This window comes from Sceloporus undulatus, chromosome 4, assembly GCF_019175285.1.
Source record: "Sceloporus undulatus isolate JIND9_A2432 ecotype Alabama chromosome 4, SceUnd_v1.1, whole genome shotgun sequence".
Lineage (NCBI taxonomy): Eukaryota > Metazoa > Chordata > Lepidosauria > Squamata > Phrynosomatidae > Sceloporus > Sceloporus undulatus.
The window spans coordinates 14,106,525-14,125,296 of NC_056525.1; the positions used below are offsets into that span (position 1 = coordinate 14,106,525).

At 43.0% G+C, this 18,772-nt stretch overlaps 1 protein-coding gene across 14 annotated transcripts in view; it reads right to left on the reverse strand.

Moving 5' to 3' along the window:
• CDH4 (cadherin 4) overlaps positions 1–18,772 on the reverse strand; it is a 1,166,202-nt gene that overhangs the window by 46,003 nt on the left and 1,101,427 nt on the right. For all 14 annotated transcript variants that reach the window (XM_042462689.1, XM_042462688.1, XM_042462685.1 and 11 more), the window contains one exon: positions 2,829–3,082. In XM_042462689.1, the coding sequence (XP_042318623.1) occupies positions 2,829–3,082 (254 nt within the window). The remainder of the gene's footprint in view (positions 1–2,828; positions 3,083–18,772) is intronic.

Sequence of the window (18,772 nt, forward strand, 5' to 3'; positions counted from 1 at the left end):
CAGTAGACATTTGCATTATATTCAGATGTAAATCAGGGCACGAGTGGGCAACTTTAATGGATCTGGGAGTCATTTGAAGGTCACACAACTTCACACTGCCATGGATCAATGACATTTCTTAGTGTCTCTATTTACACTTGCCAGCAAGGTCTACAGGGAGCATGCAGTCTGTTTTTAGAAGAGAACCATACTTTCTAGAGGGCTCCAACAGCATAATTCCCTCACCCTCTATACTGAAATTGGCAGAAGGTCTGTAAGAATCACAAAAATGACCATCCAGTGCTTGCTGTTGTACTACAGGAGACATCACATGGTTATTATGACAGAAGGGGCAAGGTAATTGTATGTACAGGCTATTCATTTCCATATCAGTGGGGCAATGAATATGATCTAGGGTGTAATTTTTTTTACAGGAGTTAGCCAAGATGCTGAATCTTGTCCCCAAATAGGTTCAGCAGTTTAGATAGCTCCTTTAAACTTTGGACTAAAGCCCAGAGTGGATTCAACACTCCACTGACATACAAGCTCCCAACCACTGATTCTAGCAAAAAAGCTTCTAGATCAAAGAATAATTGTTGGAAGGAGAACACCACCCTGTCCATCTCCTCTTGAATAGATCAAGCTAAATGACTTCCTTTCTACCCTACATTCCAAACAGACTGCATCTGACTGGCAACCTGTTTTCCACCTCCACTCCTCAATGCTGTTCCAAGTGCATGAGGCAAAGAAGCAGTTCAAAGACTCGGAAGTTTCAAAATGAAACAACTAAGAAAAATGGCCTTGTTAGCTGAGATGTTCCCTCTGTCCTTAAAGGTTTCACTGCCTGTCCAAAGCCAACAAGCAGAGGCAGTGAGTAACCACCGTCATTTTCAGCTCAAGACAGCTCCATCCCAGGTGAAATATCTCAACCCTCTAATGATTATAAAATGTCACAAGTGATGTAAGTTTAATTGGCCCCAGCTCTTGTTCCACTGTGTGCCCTCCTGCTATGCCAAATATATCTAACATTTGCAATAAAGAAGCAGACAGATAACCAGTGAGGCCAGGAAGATGGGTGGGGGAGGATAGTTAGAAATTCCCTCTTAAGATGAAAATAAGAATGATCTGTGCTTGGACTGAATGGGATATAAGCTTAGCAGCCACACAAATTTAGGATCATGTGGAATGCCATCTCTGGAAGAGACACAGGCTGGCATACTGCTGATAAATTACAATGGCATAAGCCTCACTCATGTCATTGTAGTTCATTTTTACATCGTTACATATTGCTCAGAAGTCTCTCCTGAGCATACAGTGACCATAAGTCCCCTCAAATCTGCTCCCCAACACTGAGTTGTGATGAGTAGGAATATGTCCAGCTCTTTTCCTAGAAGTACTGCATGTTACATCTGGAGGTGGAGAGGTGAATTTCCCCTTGTGGAGGCCACTATGGGATCAGAGGCGTGTGTGGTCCACTAAGGTCTAGGTCTCTACGTCTTAGTGGGAGGGCAAAAATGTCCCCTCAATCTTCATGTGTTGCATATCTATATTAGTCCTAGAGTCAACTCCGGGAGCTTGGTGGTTCAAGATATTGGTAATGTTCTGGTTGTTCTAGTTTATGCTGCTGTTGCCTCTATTTATATCCCATCTTCCTTGCCTGAACCAGGCAGCAAGTACATAAACATTATATGGTTAAAGCATGGTTAAAGCAGAATCTAGGAGCATCCCTACCAGTCATGCCTGGGAAGGTGGTGGCATTCACCGAAGGGCCTCTACTGAAGATTTTAGAAGCCTAAGTAATGGGGCAATGCAGTAATGTGTATCATAACCAGCACTTTGAATTGTAGCTGGAAACAGACAAGCAGTCAGTGGAGTTCTTGCAGTGAGGGGAAATTATTATATGGTTCCTGTAACCAGCATCAGTTAACAAATCTGGCTGTTACATTGAATTGGCTGAAATAGCTCCACTCTGGGAGGAACAAATACCTTGATTTAATTCATAATGTGTATATATGAGACAAATGCTTGTTTAGAACTATATACAACAATACAACTCTAGAATCCAAGCAATCAGCCTTTATGCTATACCTTTTACTGTACACCACATATGCCCTCAATAGGTAGTAACATATTTCTGGCTTGGCCATCTGTATAGACAACACTTTTACATTAAATCCCCACTAATGAAACTGTGAGTCACAAAACCAGACCTACTGCCACATGATGCATGGCATGTTCTTCATTTTCCACAGAGGCAAGGGCAAATATTAAATAGGGAGCACTTCCCTCAGGAGATAGGAATCAAATTCTAACATTGGGGGTTGGTAGTGCTGATTGTGGTAGATAGCACTGTGCATTTATGTGTCGATTGTGCCATGTGGCTTATTTTGAATGCCAAAGGGTATATCCACATTGAAAAAAAAATATAGTGATTTGATACCACTTTAACTGTCATGGTTCTATGCTCCATTGCAGAGAATTCTGAGTACTTCTTAACAAACTGCAAATTAGAAGGTTCCATAGGATGACATTGTGGCAATAAAAGTAGTATCAAAGTGCTGTAATTTTTCTAGTGAGGATACACCCAAAATTGCAGCTGAACAAAATGTATATCTACAGGCACACCAGAACACCACATATGTAACAACACTGTACAAACATTTCAATTTCCATGACCTTGAACTGAATACAGTAGTAATAGTAGTAAAATTTATCTGGTTGTTGACCAGTATAAAATAAATACAGATATTGTACAACCACTTGCATAGGAGAGCTTACACACGCACAAGACATCAACAGGATTCTAGTCTTACTTAGATAAGAGCATCATTTTTTACTTCTCATCTTACCTTATAGCCTGCTGCATGAAGCGGTCAGGATCCACTGCTGAAAAGGTCATTAATGCTGTCCCAGTTGGTACTCCTTCCTCCAACCTGATGAGCTTGTGGTTTGTTGGGAAGTAGGGTGGCTCATTGACATCTGTGACTGAAATGGTGACCCCAGCTGTAGACTGGAAAGACATCTGGATCCCACTGGCTAGAGGAGCTTGGTTAGATACCATTACAGTCAGCATGAAAGCTCTGTTCATCTCATAGTCAACTTCCTAAAATCAAACAGATGCACAAAAGAGAAAGCAAATCTGTATATCTGGACAGTCACCACTCATTTCAGTACTGATTTGAGTGGCACCAGGCTTCTTTTTAAATGGAAAGGTATCGTAGACATCAATGCTGGGCCCAGTTGAGGACCTATCAGCTGCTCTAAGACATTAGAAATGACAATAATGCTAGAAAAGGTAGAAGGTAATAGAAAGTGAGGAAGACTGCACATCAGATGGATCGACTCAATCAGGGAGGTCATAGGCCTGAATTTGCAGGACCTAAGCAGAGCAGTGGAGGACAGATGGTCTTAGATAGATCTCATCCACAAGGTCTCCATGAGTTGGGGCAACTCTAGGGCAGTTAACAACAACCAATGTTGGTCACTTGAACAGTAGCAAAAAGAACCGTTTGTAAGGCAGAAAGAGCGTATGGAAAGATGATTGGTGTTTAAATGCTAGTTACTATTTTTTCAAATGTATGGAAGTTGTTTGCTGTTATGAGCCATCAAGTCAGGTCTGGCCTATGATAATCCTATGAATAAAAGACCCCCCCCCCTTCAACAAACACTGTTATTAACAGCCCTGCTCAGGTCTTGCAAACTTAGGGCTGTGGCTTTCTGGATTAAATAATCCCACCTATAATGCAGTTTATTTTTTTCTTAATGCCTTCAGCTTTACTGAAGATTACTGATGAGTGAATGGAAAAACAAAAACATAGAACAAAACACCTAAACTAGTACATATGGTTTAGTGCATATGCACATTAATGGCTTTAGCACATAGATATATCACTACAGAGCAGGAGAAGCTGATATCTCCAGTGTTAGTGCAGTGGAGAATCTATTTTGGGTTTTACTCTGATAATATCCAACATATTATCCCTGAAATAGGTTCAGTACCTGACATATCTCTTTTCAAGTGCAGACTAGTCAGAGCAGATTCAGAACCTCACTGATGTTGGAGGCATCAGCCTATATCACTACCAAGAACAGAGGAGTTATTTTCCTAAAGTACAAGATCCAGGATCCCCAAACTGGCTGGGGGATTGTGGGAATTATATTTCATAGATGTAACTGCTTCAGGTTTTAACACACATTTACTGATTGATGCATGAGCCTTTTGAAACAGGATAGAATATGCACCTACATAATTTACTCTGGAATAATTGAATGAACTACAGACTCCTCCTCCTCTTCCATTTCTAAAGTGTGTCTTTGGTGATGAGAGCAGCTTCTGTTTATATGACAGGCAGCCATGAGTTATGCAGAACCACAACTCTGCTAATTAGGAAATACTTTGTTGTAATTTGGTAATTTAGAATGTTATCATGCCTCAGCTTTTTCTTCAAAGATTGAATGAAAAACGATGTTTGACACTGAGTCAGCCAAGGTCAATAGATTCAGCATGAATAAGGTGTGTAATATTATTGATTAAAATGGTGATACAATGTTAATAACAAATAAGCACAAACCATGAAACAACTCATACAACTGTATGTTAAATATGTTTACTAGGCTAAGTCTAAAACAGAAATTATGAAAGAACTGTTGTTGCTGTGATGAGATCTCTGGATTGTATCTCATTGCAATACCTCCTCAAAACTAACTGTACTGTGTTCCAGATAGAAGATAGCTAGCTGTAAACAACTGCCTGGCCTCCTATATGTCTCTTTAATGTTATCTGAAATGAACATTCTAACCAGAAGAGATTGGCTGGCATTCATTATTGCAGTTAACAGATTCATAGCCTAGAGTTATGGATCTGTAACTGCTCTGTGTTCACTGCTTTCCACATGCATTTCATAAAGTAGACTTAAATCAACGAAAGCTCATGCTGCCAACTTCTTTCTTTCAGTTAGTCTCAAAGGTGCTACATGATCTCTCAACATACCAATTCTACAGACTAACTTGGCTATATCTTTGAATTCTGCTCTGTATTCAGTAAGACTACACAGTCTTATTGGAAAAACACATAAATGATGCCCCAGTGTACCTTAAGAGCCAGCAGCCGGATCAGGCAATTAGACACTCAGACCCAAGACCTCTATAATAAGTCCTTGTCACAACCATGCCCAAAGGCAGGAAGGGGTAGAAATGTCATCTTCTTTGTGCCCCAGTTGGAAGCTGGACAGGTTTCCTTTGCCCAATCCAGCTGCTGGCTCTTAAGGTGAGCTTGAAGGGGGGGGGGGCCTAGGAAATGTTGCATAGTTACCCAGACATAACGAAGTAGCCAATGTAGAATATTGACATTTGTAACCAGAAGAAAAAAAAGATGGAAAGAATATTTGAAAATACATATTTTTAAAAATACGGGAAAATGTGCCTATGTAGTGTTTGGAAAAGAGACAAGAAGAACAATGGACTGAAAAAATGCATTTTGGAACTTATTCTGCTCAAAATTTACATGAATGTTGTCCTTTTGGTGCAGAAAACAACTGTCTGCAAAAAAATGTACAAATTTTGCACAGAAAGTCCTTAACAATGACATTTTCTGTGCAGAAAACAACATTTTCTGTTTGTTTCTGTGTTTTCTTCTTCTTCACAGAATTAATCTCAAACTGCAAATAATTCTCAATGGGAAGAACTGCAAATAGTTTGCTAAAATTATGCATTATTTCCTTGATGAATGAAATGAAGGAAAAGTGCATCCCTACAGAAAGAACCTTACCACATGAAGCTGTGGAGATTATCACACCCAGGAATCCTGGCAGGAGGGACGTGGGATTTTTCCATTCTTGAAAAAGCCGCGGGAGAAGTCCAGGTTGCAGATAGGCTGCCTGAATGGATATGGGCTGTTTACAGCCACAGGTAAATGTGATAACACCCATTTCCGTCTTTTAGATCCTGCTTCTCTCCCGCTAGGATTCCTGGACGTTATGATCTCCTTAGTGTTCCTGTGAGGCTGTAATATGAATGCAAAAATATTGGTATCTTCAACCTTCCTGCTTTCCTTTCTCCAGCAGCCAAAGACATTTTTATTCAAGCAGGCTTTTAATGTATAGTCATGCCAGGGAGGCTTTTATATGGTGTGTGTTTTAGTTATGGTTTTAACTTTTGAATGTTTTTGTAATTTGATACTGTTTTTTTTGCTACTTGATTTTAATTGTCTATTAATTTTTTACTATAAAGTTTTTAAATGGTTGTATTTGTGAGCTGCCTTGGGTCTCTTTCTGGGAGAAAGGTGGCAAAGAAATGAAATAAATAAATAGCAACAGCAACAACAACTTGGGACTTTCCATGCAAAACCTGCTCTTTATCAGAGAGATACAACTGTCACCAAACTCTGAGCCAGATATCCTAATAAAAGGTCACAGATCTCTTTCAGAATATGAAGAAAGCTATGGAGCCATGAAATGGCAATGATGGCTATTACAAATGCACCTGACTGTGTAGAGTAGTAATCCTGTGTCACCTTATGCTTGCTTAGAATGTAACAATGGTCAGGATTCTGCATCAGAGTGGTGTAACATGTGTGGAGTTCAAGACTGAATGAACCAATTTTTTGCTGAATGAGGATGTTGCACAACTGATTGCATGTCCAAATGTGCCACATGTGCAAGCATGGGGTAATGGTTTGAGCATTGGACTTTAGGGAGTATTGGACCATGACTTGGATGCACAGTGACAGGCCATGTAGAATTCCACTTCCACACCTGTGAACTGAATATGAAAATTTCACATTGGATAAAAATGTCCAACCATTTCTGTAGGGAGATTTATGCATCATAAGGTCTCAATAGATCCAGCACAGTATAATGGTTTGAGTGTTAGACCAGGACTCTGGGAAAATAGAGTTTGAATCCACACCCAGCCATGGAAAGCCACTAGGTTACCTCAGACAAGTTACACTCTCTCAGCCTCACAGGACAGCAAAGCCACCCCCACCCCCCAGAACAAATCTTGCCAAGAAAACTGATGATAGGTTTGCCTTAAATAAATCCTCACTAGGATACAGTCATAAGATGAAACTGATTTGAAAGCACACAATAAAGAAAAAAACCCAATAGGATTCCATGGCTGTAGAATTCAAAGAGATAGCTGTGTTAGTCTGGAAAATCAGTATGCAAAGGGATCTTGCAGCACTTATGAAAAACAGAAGTTGGTAGATGAAATGATGAAAGAATGATGAAAGTAGCTATGAAAGATCTGAAAGATCAAAGTTGGTAGCATGAGCTTTTTTAGATTTGAGCCTACTTCCTCAGATGCATTCAGAATCCCTTTGCAATAGGATTCCAGTCAACATCTTAATAAAATAATTTGACAAAGATTTCCCTAGCACAATTTTGAAAGTAACAGGAAGAAAAAGAAAGAATAAAACTCTCCTTCATTTTGCCCAATTCATGCTTCCTCCCTGATGAAGCTTAAAGATAGCCCAACTGGGGTCTATAGATCATGGGTTAAAAACCTCTGTTCTGTTTAACTCCTAATCCCAGCCTCTCCCTCAGTGTCCATTACCTGTACCAGTTTGGCTCTGAAAAGTCTCTTACCACACAGAGCAATTCTACAGAATTCAGAAGTAAGAACATATTGCCTCTGGAGTTGGGAAGAACAAAATGAAAAAACAACAACACTAAAATGAATTGAACTGCTCATTCAATGAAAATCCAGAGTAATGAACCAATTTCTCACCAGGGAAGTTATTTGACAAATAACAGTAGCGTATGGAGACTTTAACCCCAAACACCCACTGACTCACCGATTTCTAGCCTTTTACATTCTTATTTAAATACTTTGTCACTTCATGGACACACTTGATTAATAAGTGCTTCTCTCTCAGCTTTCCTCTTGGGATTCATTGAGACACATATTTTTTGACACAGTATTTTCTCTTCGACATTTCCTTGATTTATGCAGTTGGGGAACTGGATTTTCTTTTGCATTTGCCTATATGGGACCAATTATATCCTTTATATCATTGTTTTCGGTAAATGTCAGTGACAAAGAGGCCTGCCATACTACTGGCCAATCCTATGCATAGATTTGTCCCTTGCCAGCAAGCAAGAATCCACGTGGAAGCAAAAAGTTTTGGAACATTTGGTGAAAATATTGCTGCTGTTGTAAATCCATACCTGCCTCATCATGCTCAGCTCACTCCCCCCAAACTTGCTGGATGCATTATTTGAAGCTGACAGAGAAATGCCTGTGGTTTCAGGTGGCTCCCCTGTCAAAGGCACACTGAATCCAGAGGGCTAGTAAAGTCAAAGCCACAAATGTGAGGGCCAGCAATGTGTCTGTTTTTGATAGGACTAGCAATTACAATTAGACTTGCAAATTTTATTTGATATAAGCTTTTGCATACTCTATCCCATGAATCTAAGAAAATATCTGTCAAATTAAATTTGATAGTCTTTAAGGTTTCACAAGTCTCCTTATTTTTTGTGCAAGAGATTAACATTGTTCCATATCCACTGGAATAAACCAGCATGGTGCATTGGTGTCAGCCGTAAAGCTTCCGACTGGCGGAGCATGGTTGGGACCTGGCTTAGACCCGGGTTGATGGCAGGTGGCTATTAGGTAGAGATTTAGCATGCGATAATTCCCCCCTCCATCCCACATCCTGGCTCCAGTCTGGGACGCTTGAGATGATTTTAAAGTTCATGTGATAAGCTCCTAAGGGGCTGTACACATAGTCCTGAAGAGGCAGCCTCCAGCTGACACCTTTTCAGCCAGATTGGGGCCATAGGAACCGGAGCGAAAATAAGCCACAAATAGCAGGTCCTTTTTGTGCCCTGGGCAGGGTACAATAGCTGTGGCTATATAGTGCTCCTTCAGTGCAGTGTCGTGCGGAAGCAGCGCCAGGGGAGCACCATGATGCTGTGTGTTGTGTGGTGCATCGTGCTGTGCTGCATGGCACCCTGAGGGCGCAGCCAGGGCATGCATCATATGGATGTGATGTCCTGACTCTACCCCCAGGTCGGTCTTAATGGCCGGTCTGCACAGGGCCTAAGACTCCAGGAGACCAGGGTTTGACTTTCTGCTTACCATGGAAAGCTACTGATAACCTTTGGCAGTCAGCCTAAGCCTACTCTTACAGAATTGTAGTTTATTGTGGCACCAGGGCTCTTTGACAGAGAAGGCTAAATGTCTCACAAAACTACACTTCCCCAAATTTCCTAGCATTGAGCCGAGGCAGTTAAAGTGGTCTTCAACTGGATTATTTCTGCAGTGTGTTTTGGACCTATAGTTAGCTATTACTCAAGAGAGTAAACTTCAAGGCCAGAGGGCTAGCACATGTGGAGTAAAGTCAGCCCTCCTTAGCCATGGATTCTGCATCCATGAATTCAACCACCCATGGCTTGAAAATATGCCCCCCTGCAAATAAAATAAAATAAAATAAAAATAAAAAAAATAAATCCAGAAAGCAAACATGATTTTGCTTTAAAAAAAAATAGTTAAAATAAAGTGCACCATTTTACTACAACATTATATATAACAGGACTTGAGCATCCACCTTGTTGGTATCCAAAGAGGGTCCTGGAACCAAAACCCAGCTGATACCAAGGGACCACTGTACATACATGGGGCCAGGGGGGCTAGTACATGTGGACTACTTGCTTGTGGATCACACATAGAACCAGCAACGTGAATAAGGTCTTTATATGCTCTCTCTCTCTCTCTCTCTCATTCTTTCCCTCTGCATATTGCAATTTCAAAATGCTTTGGTGAGCTGTAAGGTTTGCTCACAACAATACACTGCTTCTGGGAAAATTCATGTCACCCACACCTCCGTTAGAACTGTAGCTAAACTCAAAGAAACAGAGCAGTCTGGGTGTGACAATGGTGTGGAGACAGAGGGGGGAAATGAGGTCATTAACTACTCAAATAGGAATTCTCCCCCCCCATGAAATTTTCCTTCATCCCCCAATTTTATAGCACTGCAGTAAATTAAAAGTCGAGAATCTCAGGCCTTCAACAGACCAGCAAAATATGCCAGCATGAGGGCAGAGTGGGGGCATGGTGACCCCTGCTGCCTGACCCCATGCTGGTGTCATGCTGGAGTCATGCCACCTGACCAACCACAAGGTGGACAGTGTCACATCATTTCTTTGGTGCAGTATGTAGACACACTGCACCAAAGTTCTATGGTAAAGCCATGGTGGTGGCAGCTATGGTGCCGCTTTTTGTAGCTTCTTTTTGCACCACACACCTGCTGGGTTGGAGGTGTGGTGTGTGGTTGCTGTGTCCCCAACCCAGCGTTTCCAGGGGTGACAAAGAGCTGCTTCTTAGGGGCGGTCTGTCCAGCCCCATACTGGCCAACATTTTACAGACGAAATGTGGGGCCCATATGGCCAAACAACCAGAGTGTGATCAAAAGGGCAAAGTTATAAAATAGGAGGAATGCACAATCTTGAAAGGCTGCAGTAATTTGTTTTTGCTTGAGTCTACTGGGAAGGGCAAAACTCCTCTCCTCTCCTCTCCTCACTGCTGAGTTAACTGAGAGAAAAATATGCTTGTACTTTGAACTCAGTTTGAAGTACAGTGGTACCCCGGGATACGAAAGCACCGCCTTACGAAATTTCCGGGATACGAAAAAATCCCATAGGAAAAAACTGTTCCGGGTTACGTTTTTTTTGGCTTACGAAAATTTTTTTGGTGCTTTTCGGCGCTTTTTCGCACGAAACGCGGCTTTCCAGCGCTAGGCGCCTATGGCTTTTTCGGGTTACGAAAAAAATCGGGTTACGAACGCCGCGGCGGAACGAATTAATTTCGTAACCCGAGGCACCACGTAGTTGAAGTAAACAAGGGAGAAAGTGGGAGGAGGACAGAGAAACTGGGAGGTTTTAAAAGCAGCAGAAATGTGGGATGATAGAGGGCAACTTTCAAACAGGACAGTTGGACGGTGTGAAACATTTGGAAAACAGTTTACAAATCCAAGAAAAGGGTCAGACAAAGGTACCAAGAAAATAAAAGCACAGCAAACACAATAATAATGTCAGCGTCTCAGTCTCTGCAATGCTAGAAATTGGGAGTAGTGAAGGAAAATTTCATTGGGAGGTAGAATTCCTATTGGGAGGGATGGCTCATTTTACCTTCCACACACATAGTTATACCCCTGCACTCTGTCCGTGTGTGTGAGAAGAGAAAGATGATTTTATTATCTCTGCTAATCCATAAATCCCAATAATGAAATGTTCAGCCTGTGAACCAGAGTTAGTCAAAATGTAGCCCTGGAGCTATTTGTGGCCCTAACGTGTTTTTGCAGCCCTCATTTCCAGAACCCCAGAATATCCTTTATCTGGGCCATGAAACCACCAGAGGTGGCAATTCACCTTCTAAATAGGTGTTTGTCTCCCTCCTGCTTTTGTTACATCAAAAATACCAGTTTTTCAAACCAGAATCAGATTTGGGACTATTCAATTTTCCCACCATTTTTGACACTCTGTTGGCCCATGGATGATCCGGGCTGGAAATGGCCCCCAGATCCCTTCCATTTCTCTCCGCTTCTGTAAACCTCAGCTCCACTATAACACAAGTGGAAAGCATTACAGAGGCAATGTTTATGGGATTGGTAAGGTGTGGTTTTTTTAAAAAAAATAAGCTCTCTGATATATGTCACTGTAGTATGCCACAAAATAGCACTTCATGGGTGCATGCAGTCATTAATAAGTACTTACGTTTCATTTGGTTTTGTGTGGAGAGCATTTGTTAGGAAGAATTTGAAACAATAATCATTCAGAGTCTTACTAGCTGAGTCTTTTACTATGCTACTCTGTCTCATGTGTAGAACAGTTCTCAGTAATAAAAACTTCTCATTGGCGGGATACACACCGCCATATAGTACGTATAGGAATCGTACTAGGGTTAGGAAGGGGCGGTGCTCCGCACCCCTAACCCTAGTACGTATCCTATACGTACAAGATGGCGGCGCACCTTCTACATGGGCGCCGCCATCTTTACGTACTGGACCACAGCGTCCAGATGTGTCGCGGCGCCTATGACGTCGGAGTCCGCGCCAGGCGCCTCGCGAACATCATAGATGCGCCGCAGAAAGAAGCTCCGAAATGGAGCTTCTTTTTGCTCCGCGTGGGAGTCGCGCGTTGGCTGCTGCAGCTCCCGCACGGAGCAAATGGCGGCGGCGGGGAGAGCCGCAAAGCGGCGTTTTGTACCCCGCATGTGCTCTTTTCTTACAATTATGATTACATAGTTGTCCTATTTGTGGTACAGATGTGTTTCCCATTTGTTTTTTAAAAATAAATATTTTCATTGTGCATATTGTGGAATTTTAGACTTTCTTCTCAGTGCCTCTGGATTTTTGAGAAGATTGCTACAACTTCTGAAACGGAGCATGTAATGCAGATAAATCAGGCCCTGTTTCAGGTTTCTTTTAAAAATATCAATGGCGGGTTACAGACGGGCAGGGGAGGACGTCTTGGAGGTGTATCAGCTGAATACGGAGCCTCCAGACGGCCGCCCCGGGGCCATGCTTCGGTGATGGGGCTTCCACACGGGGGGCAAGAAGACCCCACCTGGGTCCGTTTCGGACCCGTAGCTTCATACCGCGGAGGACGCCGCAAAAAAGAAGCAGCTTCGCACGGGCGGCCCAAACCGCGGCTTTTTTATTCTTTGCCGGCTGGTGGATGCGCAGCTGCGCAGCTGCGGCGCACAGGCAAAAGAAAGCCTATGGGCACATTTAAAGCGCCCAAGCCCCTTTAAACTTTTTCCCCCGCCCTGGCCAAGAACAAAGGTGGTCTCCTGCCAGCTGGTGATCAGCTGTGTTGTGGCATCCGTTCCGCTTGCACAGTTGCCAATGTCACCAGCATCATGATGCCTCCTCTCCTTTGTTCCCTGTGGTTTTCCTGAAGCTGCAATCCACAGCCACGGCTGTCCCCTGCCCAACCGCCGTCTTCCCCCCTCCTCTCCCCTCCGCCCCCTCCGCCTCCATTGCCGCTGCAATGGAGGTCCCATCATCCAACCAGGACAGCTGCAGACTTGGATGACAGCAGCAGTGATGATGATGATGGCACAGAACAGCGAACGGCAGTGGCTGCCATAGCACTTGATCAGGACGGTGCGGTGCATGGCCCTGGCCAGAGTGGCACGTCTCCGCCGAGCTGGAAGTCCCTGCACTCAAGACTTGTGGTGGTAGTCGTTGGGTCTGATGCTCCATCACTTTTAATGAAAGCATGCAGCTCCTGTAAAGGGGTGGGGGGGCGCCCTTCGTAGTACCTCTGGCCTGGGCATCTCTGTATTGTTTGTATTGAGATTTCAGCGACTTGCATTTTCGGCGACACTCCTCCAAAGTTCGTTTGTGGCCCTTGGCTCTCATGACTTCTTCCACTTCTCGATATGTGTCACATTCAGGTAGGACTGCTCCAGTTTCTGCCAAAATGTTTGGCTGGGACCATATAGCTATCAGGTCAGCCGTCCTATGAGACCAAGACTCCTCCTGCCTTTTTTGGGGGTGCTGGTGGATGGCTGAGCCATCCTGCCTGGTGGCAAAGGGGAGCCGCCACACAGCTGTGCCAGGAGCAGCCGAACTGTGCCCTTCCCAGTGAAAATGGCGCAGGAATGTGTGTAGGGGTCACTTTAAATTCCAAACTTTCCCTATCACTTTCTACAACCAAAACACCGCCGGCAAAACTTACAACTTCCCGCGATTCTAGCAACGCATGCGCACAAGGGGCTCTAGGGTTAGGGTTACGAGACTTAAAATGCGCCGCAGCTGTGCCGCAGCTTCCACAGCTGCATGGAAGCGGATCTGCAATTAAGCCTGACTGCATACCCGCATTCCGGACCCCGACCCTTAGTGATGCAGCTGACATGGAGCTTTAAAACCGGCAACTATATTTGCGGCTTAGCAATTCTGACGTATCGGTGCAGCAGCTACATACGGAATGCGCAGGTACGCCGCAAATCAAAAAAGAAGGAAAAAACAGCACCTTTTTAATGCCGCTTCTTCCCGCATTTGGGGTGTGCGGAGGCGTGTTCATGACGCATTCAGGTAAGGCCCGTCTGAAGGCTCTACCTTCATGACGTCATGAAACACCCTTTTTGCCGCCTGTACATGCCAATAAAATGAACAATATATCTTTTTTGTTCTAAGGCAATCTTTCACTGTAGGAACGAGCTATCCCCTTGTTGTTCCATTAGGAGTCAGGCAAACAGCAAAGGAGAGTGTCTATATTTCAGATTCATTTCTAAATCCATGCAGGTTTCATAATAACATTTAGAGAGCCAGCTGCCACAGGGTATCTTTTGCTGTGTTCAGAGATCTGCTCTTGCGACTTACTGTATAGGAAGCAAGATTCCCCTCCCCTCTCTTGTCCTGTTACAAGGCAATGCGAGGGAGATAAGCATCTTGTGCCACCAAGGAAATAGCTTTTGTGAGAGATGAAAGACAAAATTGAAAGTGTACATCGCGTGCCTTTCGGCACACAAGTTCAGCTGGCAGAGATACTTATGCTGAAAGATGGTTAAAAATACTAGAAACGTTTAGTGAGGAATCCAGAGATCTACTGAAGGGTTTTCTAGAGTCAATTCTTTGTATTCCCTGTTCACATTCAGGAATTATGTGGGAGACGTCGCATCCCTACTCTCACCCTGGTCTTCTAGAAAGACTCTGGATGAACAGTGTAATAAATTAGAGTTCATCCCAACAACCCTTTTAAAAGGCATTAATGCTATGTGGGCAAAGGCCATGTATCAAGGAAGTCACGAGTGTCAATGGAAAGAACAAGAATAATGCCTGCTATCGAGGCAAGAAAGGCTAGAGCCTACAGAACGGAATCACTGACAGATATGGTAAGGTCCTGTGGATTCTCAGACCTGCCTATATAATGGCAGAGCAGTGAATTTAACTTACGTAAACACCAAGAACAATAAGGCCAAATTGTATATTTGTGTAGTACTTCTAGTGCTTATGTTTGTTTTTGTATAATTTCACCATAACAAAATTATTTTGGAGGGGACTGATGGGAACATTGCTCCTAAGAGGTGGTAAATTTAAGATGTTGTTTTTAAAAATTAATACCTGGTTGTGGACAATTTTTTAATCCCCCCCCTCATAGACTTTTCCAAGTCTGGTGAATTTGCTGGCCAGTGAGAAAGAGAAGAGACTCACTTTGCCACTCATGCAAAAGAACCACGGACCTGGAAAGCAGCCCAACGACCCAGAAGAAGCTGCTGGGTGCAGCAGCACCCCACCTCCAACAGCATCCTCAGTGGATGACAAAAGAGGGACCTGGTTGGCAGAGAGGGGTGCCCAGGGGTGTCTCTGAAGCAATCTCTCCACCTCCCTTTGGGCTGTCACCAGATGTGGTTCGCACCCCCCCATACCTTCTTGTGATGGTAACAGTTCCAAAACAAAGAAGGAAGATAGTTGGAGGAATGTGACACACAAAATTAGAACTATCAAGAAGCTTGTGGCTACAAAAATGAATCCAAGCAACCCTCATTTGGTGATTATGAGGAACAGGGCGAGAGTCTCATACCTCTGAAGTTATGAAGGTGACCGGGAGTGTTCTACAACAGAAGCCTACTTTTCATCCAAGAGAAGAGAGACATTTGGTGTTGTAGGTGATTCTCTGCTGCGAGAATAGAGCAGTGTTGTGCAGGCCTGAAGATATCTTGAAAGGTATGCGTCTCCAGGGAAAAAGATCCAGAATGTCACAGAGAGGCTGACAAAACTCATCAACACTCTGACCATATCCTTCTTTCTGATCCTCGTTGAAACAAATGAATAGGAAGATACAGCCTTCAACTTATTACAAGGGACTACAAGGCTCGGGAAAGAAGGACCTTGGGGCAGCAGTATCACTAGGGTTGGCATCACAGAGTGCAGTTACCATAGTTTCAATCCACCTCCCCCCCCCCATTGCCTTCCTGTGGACCACACCATCAGCATCCCAGTAATGTTAGCTTTAATACAAAATCCTAATACAGGTACATAGTTTCAAGTGTTAAAGTGAAAATTGGCAAGATGTAATATCTTTAATTTTAAAGATATTTAAATTAAAAGAATATATATACTTTAATAATAATAATAATAATAAGAATAAATATAACAAAATTTGAAACGTTGCTGCAGCTCAGCAACTTCTGGATGGCCACACAATTTTCATACCTTAGTATATGGTAACCAACATGGTTCCCATCTAGAGATTGGAAGGCCTGGAAAAACCTTGAAAAATTAGACACCCCCATCCCCATTTTTTCCTGAACGTATTTTTGTCCCCCCCCCCACCCCCCAAGAGGTAACCGTGGTACCTCGGGATCCGAAATACCCAGGTTACGAAATTCCAGGGATACGAAAAATCCATAGGAAATATTGTTCGGGTTACGAATGTTTTTCGGGTGTACGAAAAAATTTTTGGTGCTTTTTCGGCTTTTTCGCACGGAATCGCGGCTTTTCCCCTTAGCGCCTATGGCATTTCGGGCTTCGAAGGCTTTTCGGTCGAAAGCGGCCGCGGACGAATTAATTTCGTAACCCGAGGGAGCAGTGTTCTTGATCTACATCTACTGCTCAAGACTGCCATGACCAAGTGCAGTTGCTTTTGTAGGAACGGGAATCAGCCAGGCCAGGGAGGTTGATGTCCTTGACCATGCTGGCTAGGGAGGGAGGCTGCACCCAGTAAAACCACATTGCGCTTTTCGGCTCATGAGAGATTGAGAAATCGGGGCATGCAGCAGTGAAGCACAGATATTTGGACTCATTAATGTTTTTCAGGCTCTGATTTAAAGTGCACAACTGGATTTTCCATCAGCTCCTTTATACTGTTACTGCCACAGTCAACCAACATTTAGAACTCAAGCCGGTATGGTTTGCTCTCGGAAGGAAAAAAAATCTGCCCTGCTTTTTGGAAGAAAACTGGAATGAGTCCTGGCTCTTATCCAGAAGTCCTTGTGTCAGAGGGATGAGCATGTAAATCCTTCCTTTCCCAGTGCCCCCTCTTGTCTTTGATGTGCTTAAACTGTCTCATGACACTTTAGGTTTTGCAAGACGAGTAAATGGCGGGCTTTGGAAGGGATTGTTTATGATAGGGTGAAATTTCTGTGTTTTTCAGCGGTTGATAGGCAAAAATAAGTGAAATGCTTTTGTTGTTGAGGTTAGAAAAACATCACCACCCTCATCCTGGAGGTATAGATATATTTTTTTTGTTTTTTAAAAATCATTCACTTATCATTTCTGTTTAAAATGGTAAGGTACTGTAGTTTTTTAACTTGTTATGTGCATGCAGACATAGAATTGAATAGACTTTTTCATCCAGTGCCTATATAATCTATTTTATTCTTTATTGTTGTTCCTGACACTCATGTCTCTGATCTTGGATTAGCGTTGTCAGCCCTGGTCGTACATAGATAGAGAACATCAACCAATACCAGGTGCTGCAGGCTATGGCCTGGTACATACCTGCTGTGAGGTGTGGAGTGGGGGCGGCACCGGTGTTTTTTCCTCCGCAGGAGCGGCAGCCGCCAACTGTGTGGCTTCTCTGTGGAGGAAAAAGAACTCGCAAAAAGCGGGTTCTTTTCTGCCATGCCAATTACATCCAAGTTTGCACTCATGACGTAAATGGCGCAACATGACGTGCGGACGCTATGCATCCATTACATCATAATGGTGGCACCCGTGTACACAGGGCGCTGCCATTATGCACCGCCAGTACATGCTAGGGTGTCTTTTCTAGTGAGTCATGCCTTTCATAGCATAGCACTTACATTTCTATACTGCTTTAAAGGGCTAAGCACTCAAGTAGTTTTACAATGTGTTAGCCAATTGCCCCCAACAAGCTGCGTATCCATTTTACAACCTACAGAAGGATGGAAGGCGAGTCACCTGGAGATCTGCAGGATTGCACTCACAACATTTTGGCTGCAGTACTGACATTTAGCCACTGGTGCCACCAGGGCTCTATCATGATGTAGTCAAAGTATAACAGTTTCATTTAGTCATTTTGGTTTCTATGGAGAGTTTCAGGCTTGAAAATAGTTATCTTGCCCTTACAAACAACAATGAAACAGGTCAATGTAATTTAAATAAGCTACAAATAATTAAAGAATGATACAATATAAACAGGTTTTAAAAATTTAAAGTGGACAAATACACACACACCACCACACACACACACACACACACCACGTATCTTTGTATGTGTCTTTAGACTGAATTAATGAGATCCAAGGTCTTTGGTGAACATTGGCCCCATTCACATTCACCTATGCGCTGGATGGAACTGGGCAGAATCAGGTCCCCCCCTCCCAAATCTGTCCGGAAGCAAGTGCCCACTCATTCATTTTACTTAATCAGGTTATTTACCCTTGAATGCCCGGCAGCTCTTTGCGGCAGTTCACATTTGCGGTACGAGTTTAAAAGAAGGCTCCTTGCTGTCAATCAAATTCTCTTCCACTTTAGTCAAAGGTGACATTCCTACAGCAATTGGCCAATGGAATGGGTGCTTTCCCCTCTCCTTTTTTTAAAAAAACCTAACAGCAGATGCGCATATCTTTTCTGTCAAATTTAGAAACCTCCAGGTGTGTGTGTGCATTGTGTGTAGCAAAAGCATTCACTCTTGTATCAATTGACAATTGAAAGGTAAATATTGTAACATTCGCATTGTAGCATTCCACTAATAATAATAATATAATAATAATAATATATCAAATAAGCCTCTTAAGGTGCTATTCCAGGAGCAAGGAAAGGAAAAGGGAAATGAGCACAAGCATTTGATTGTAGCATTTGAATATACAAATAATAATA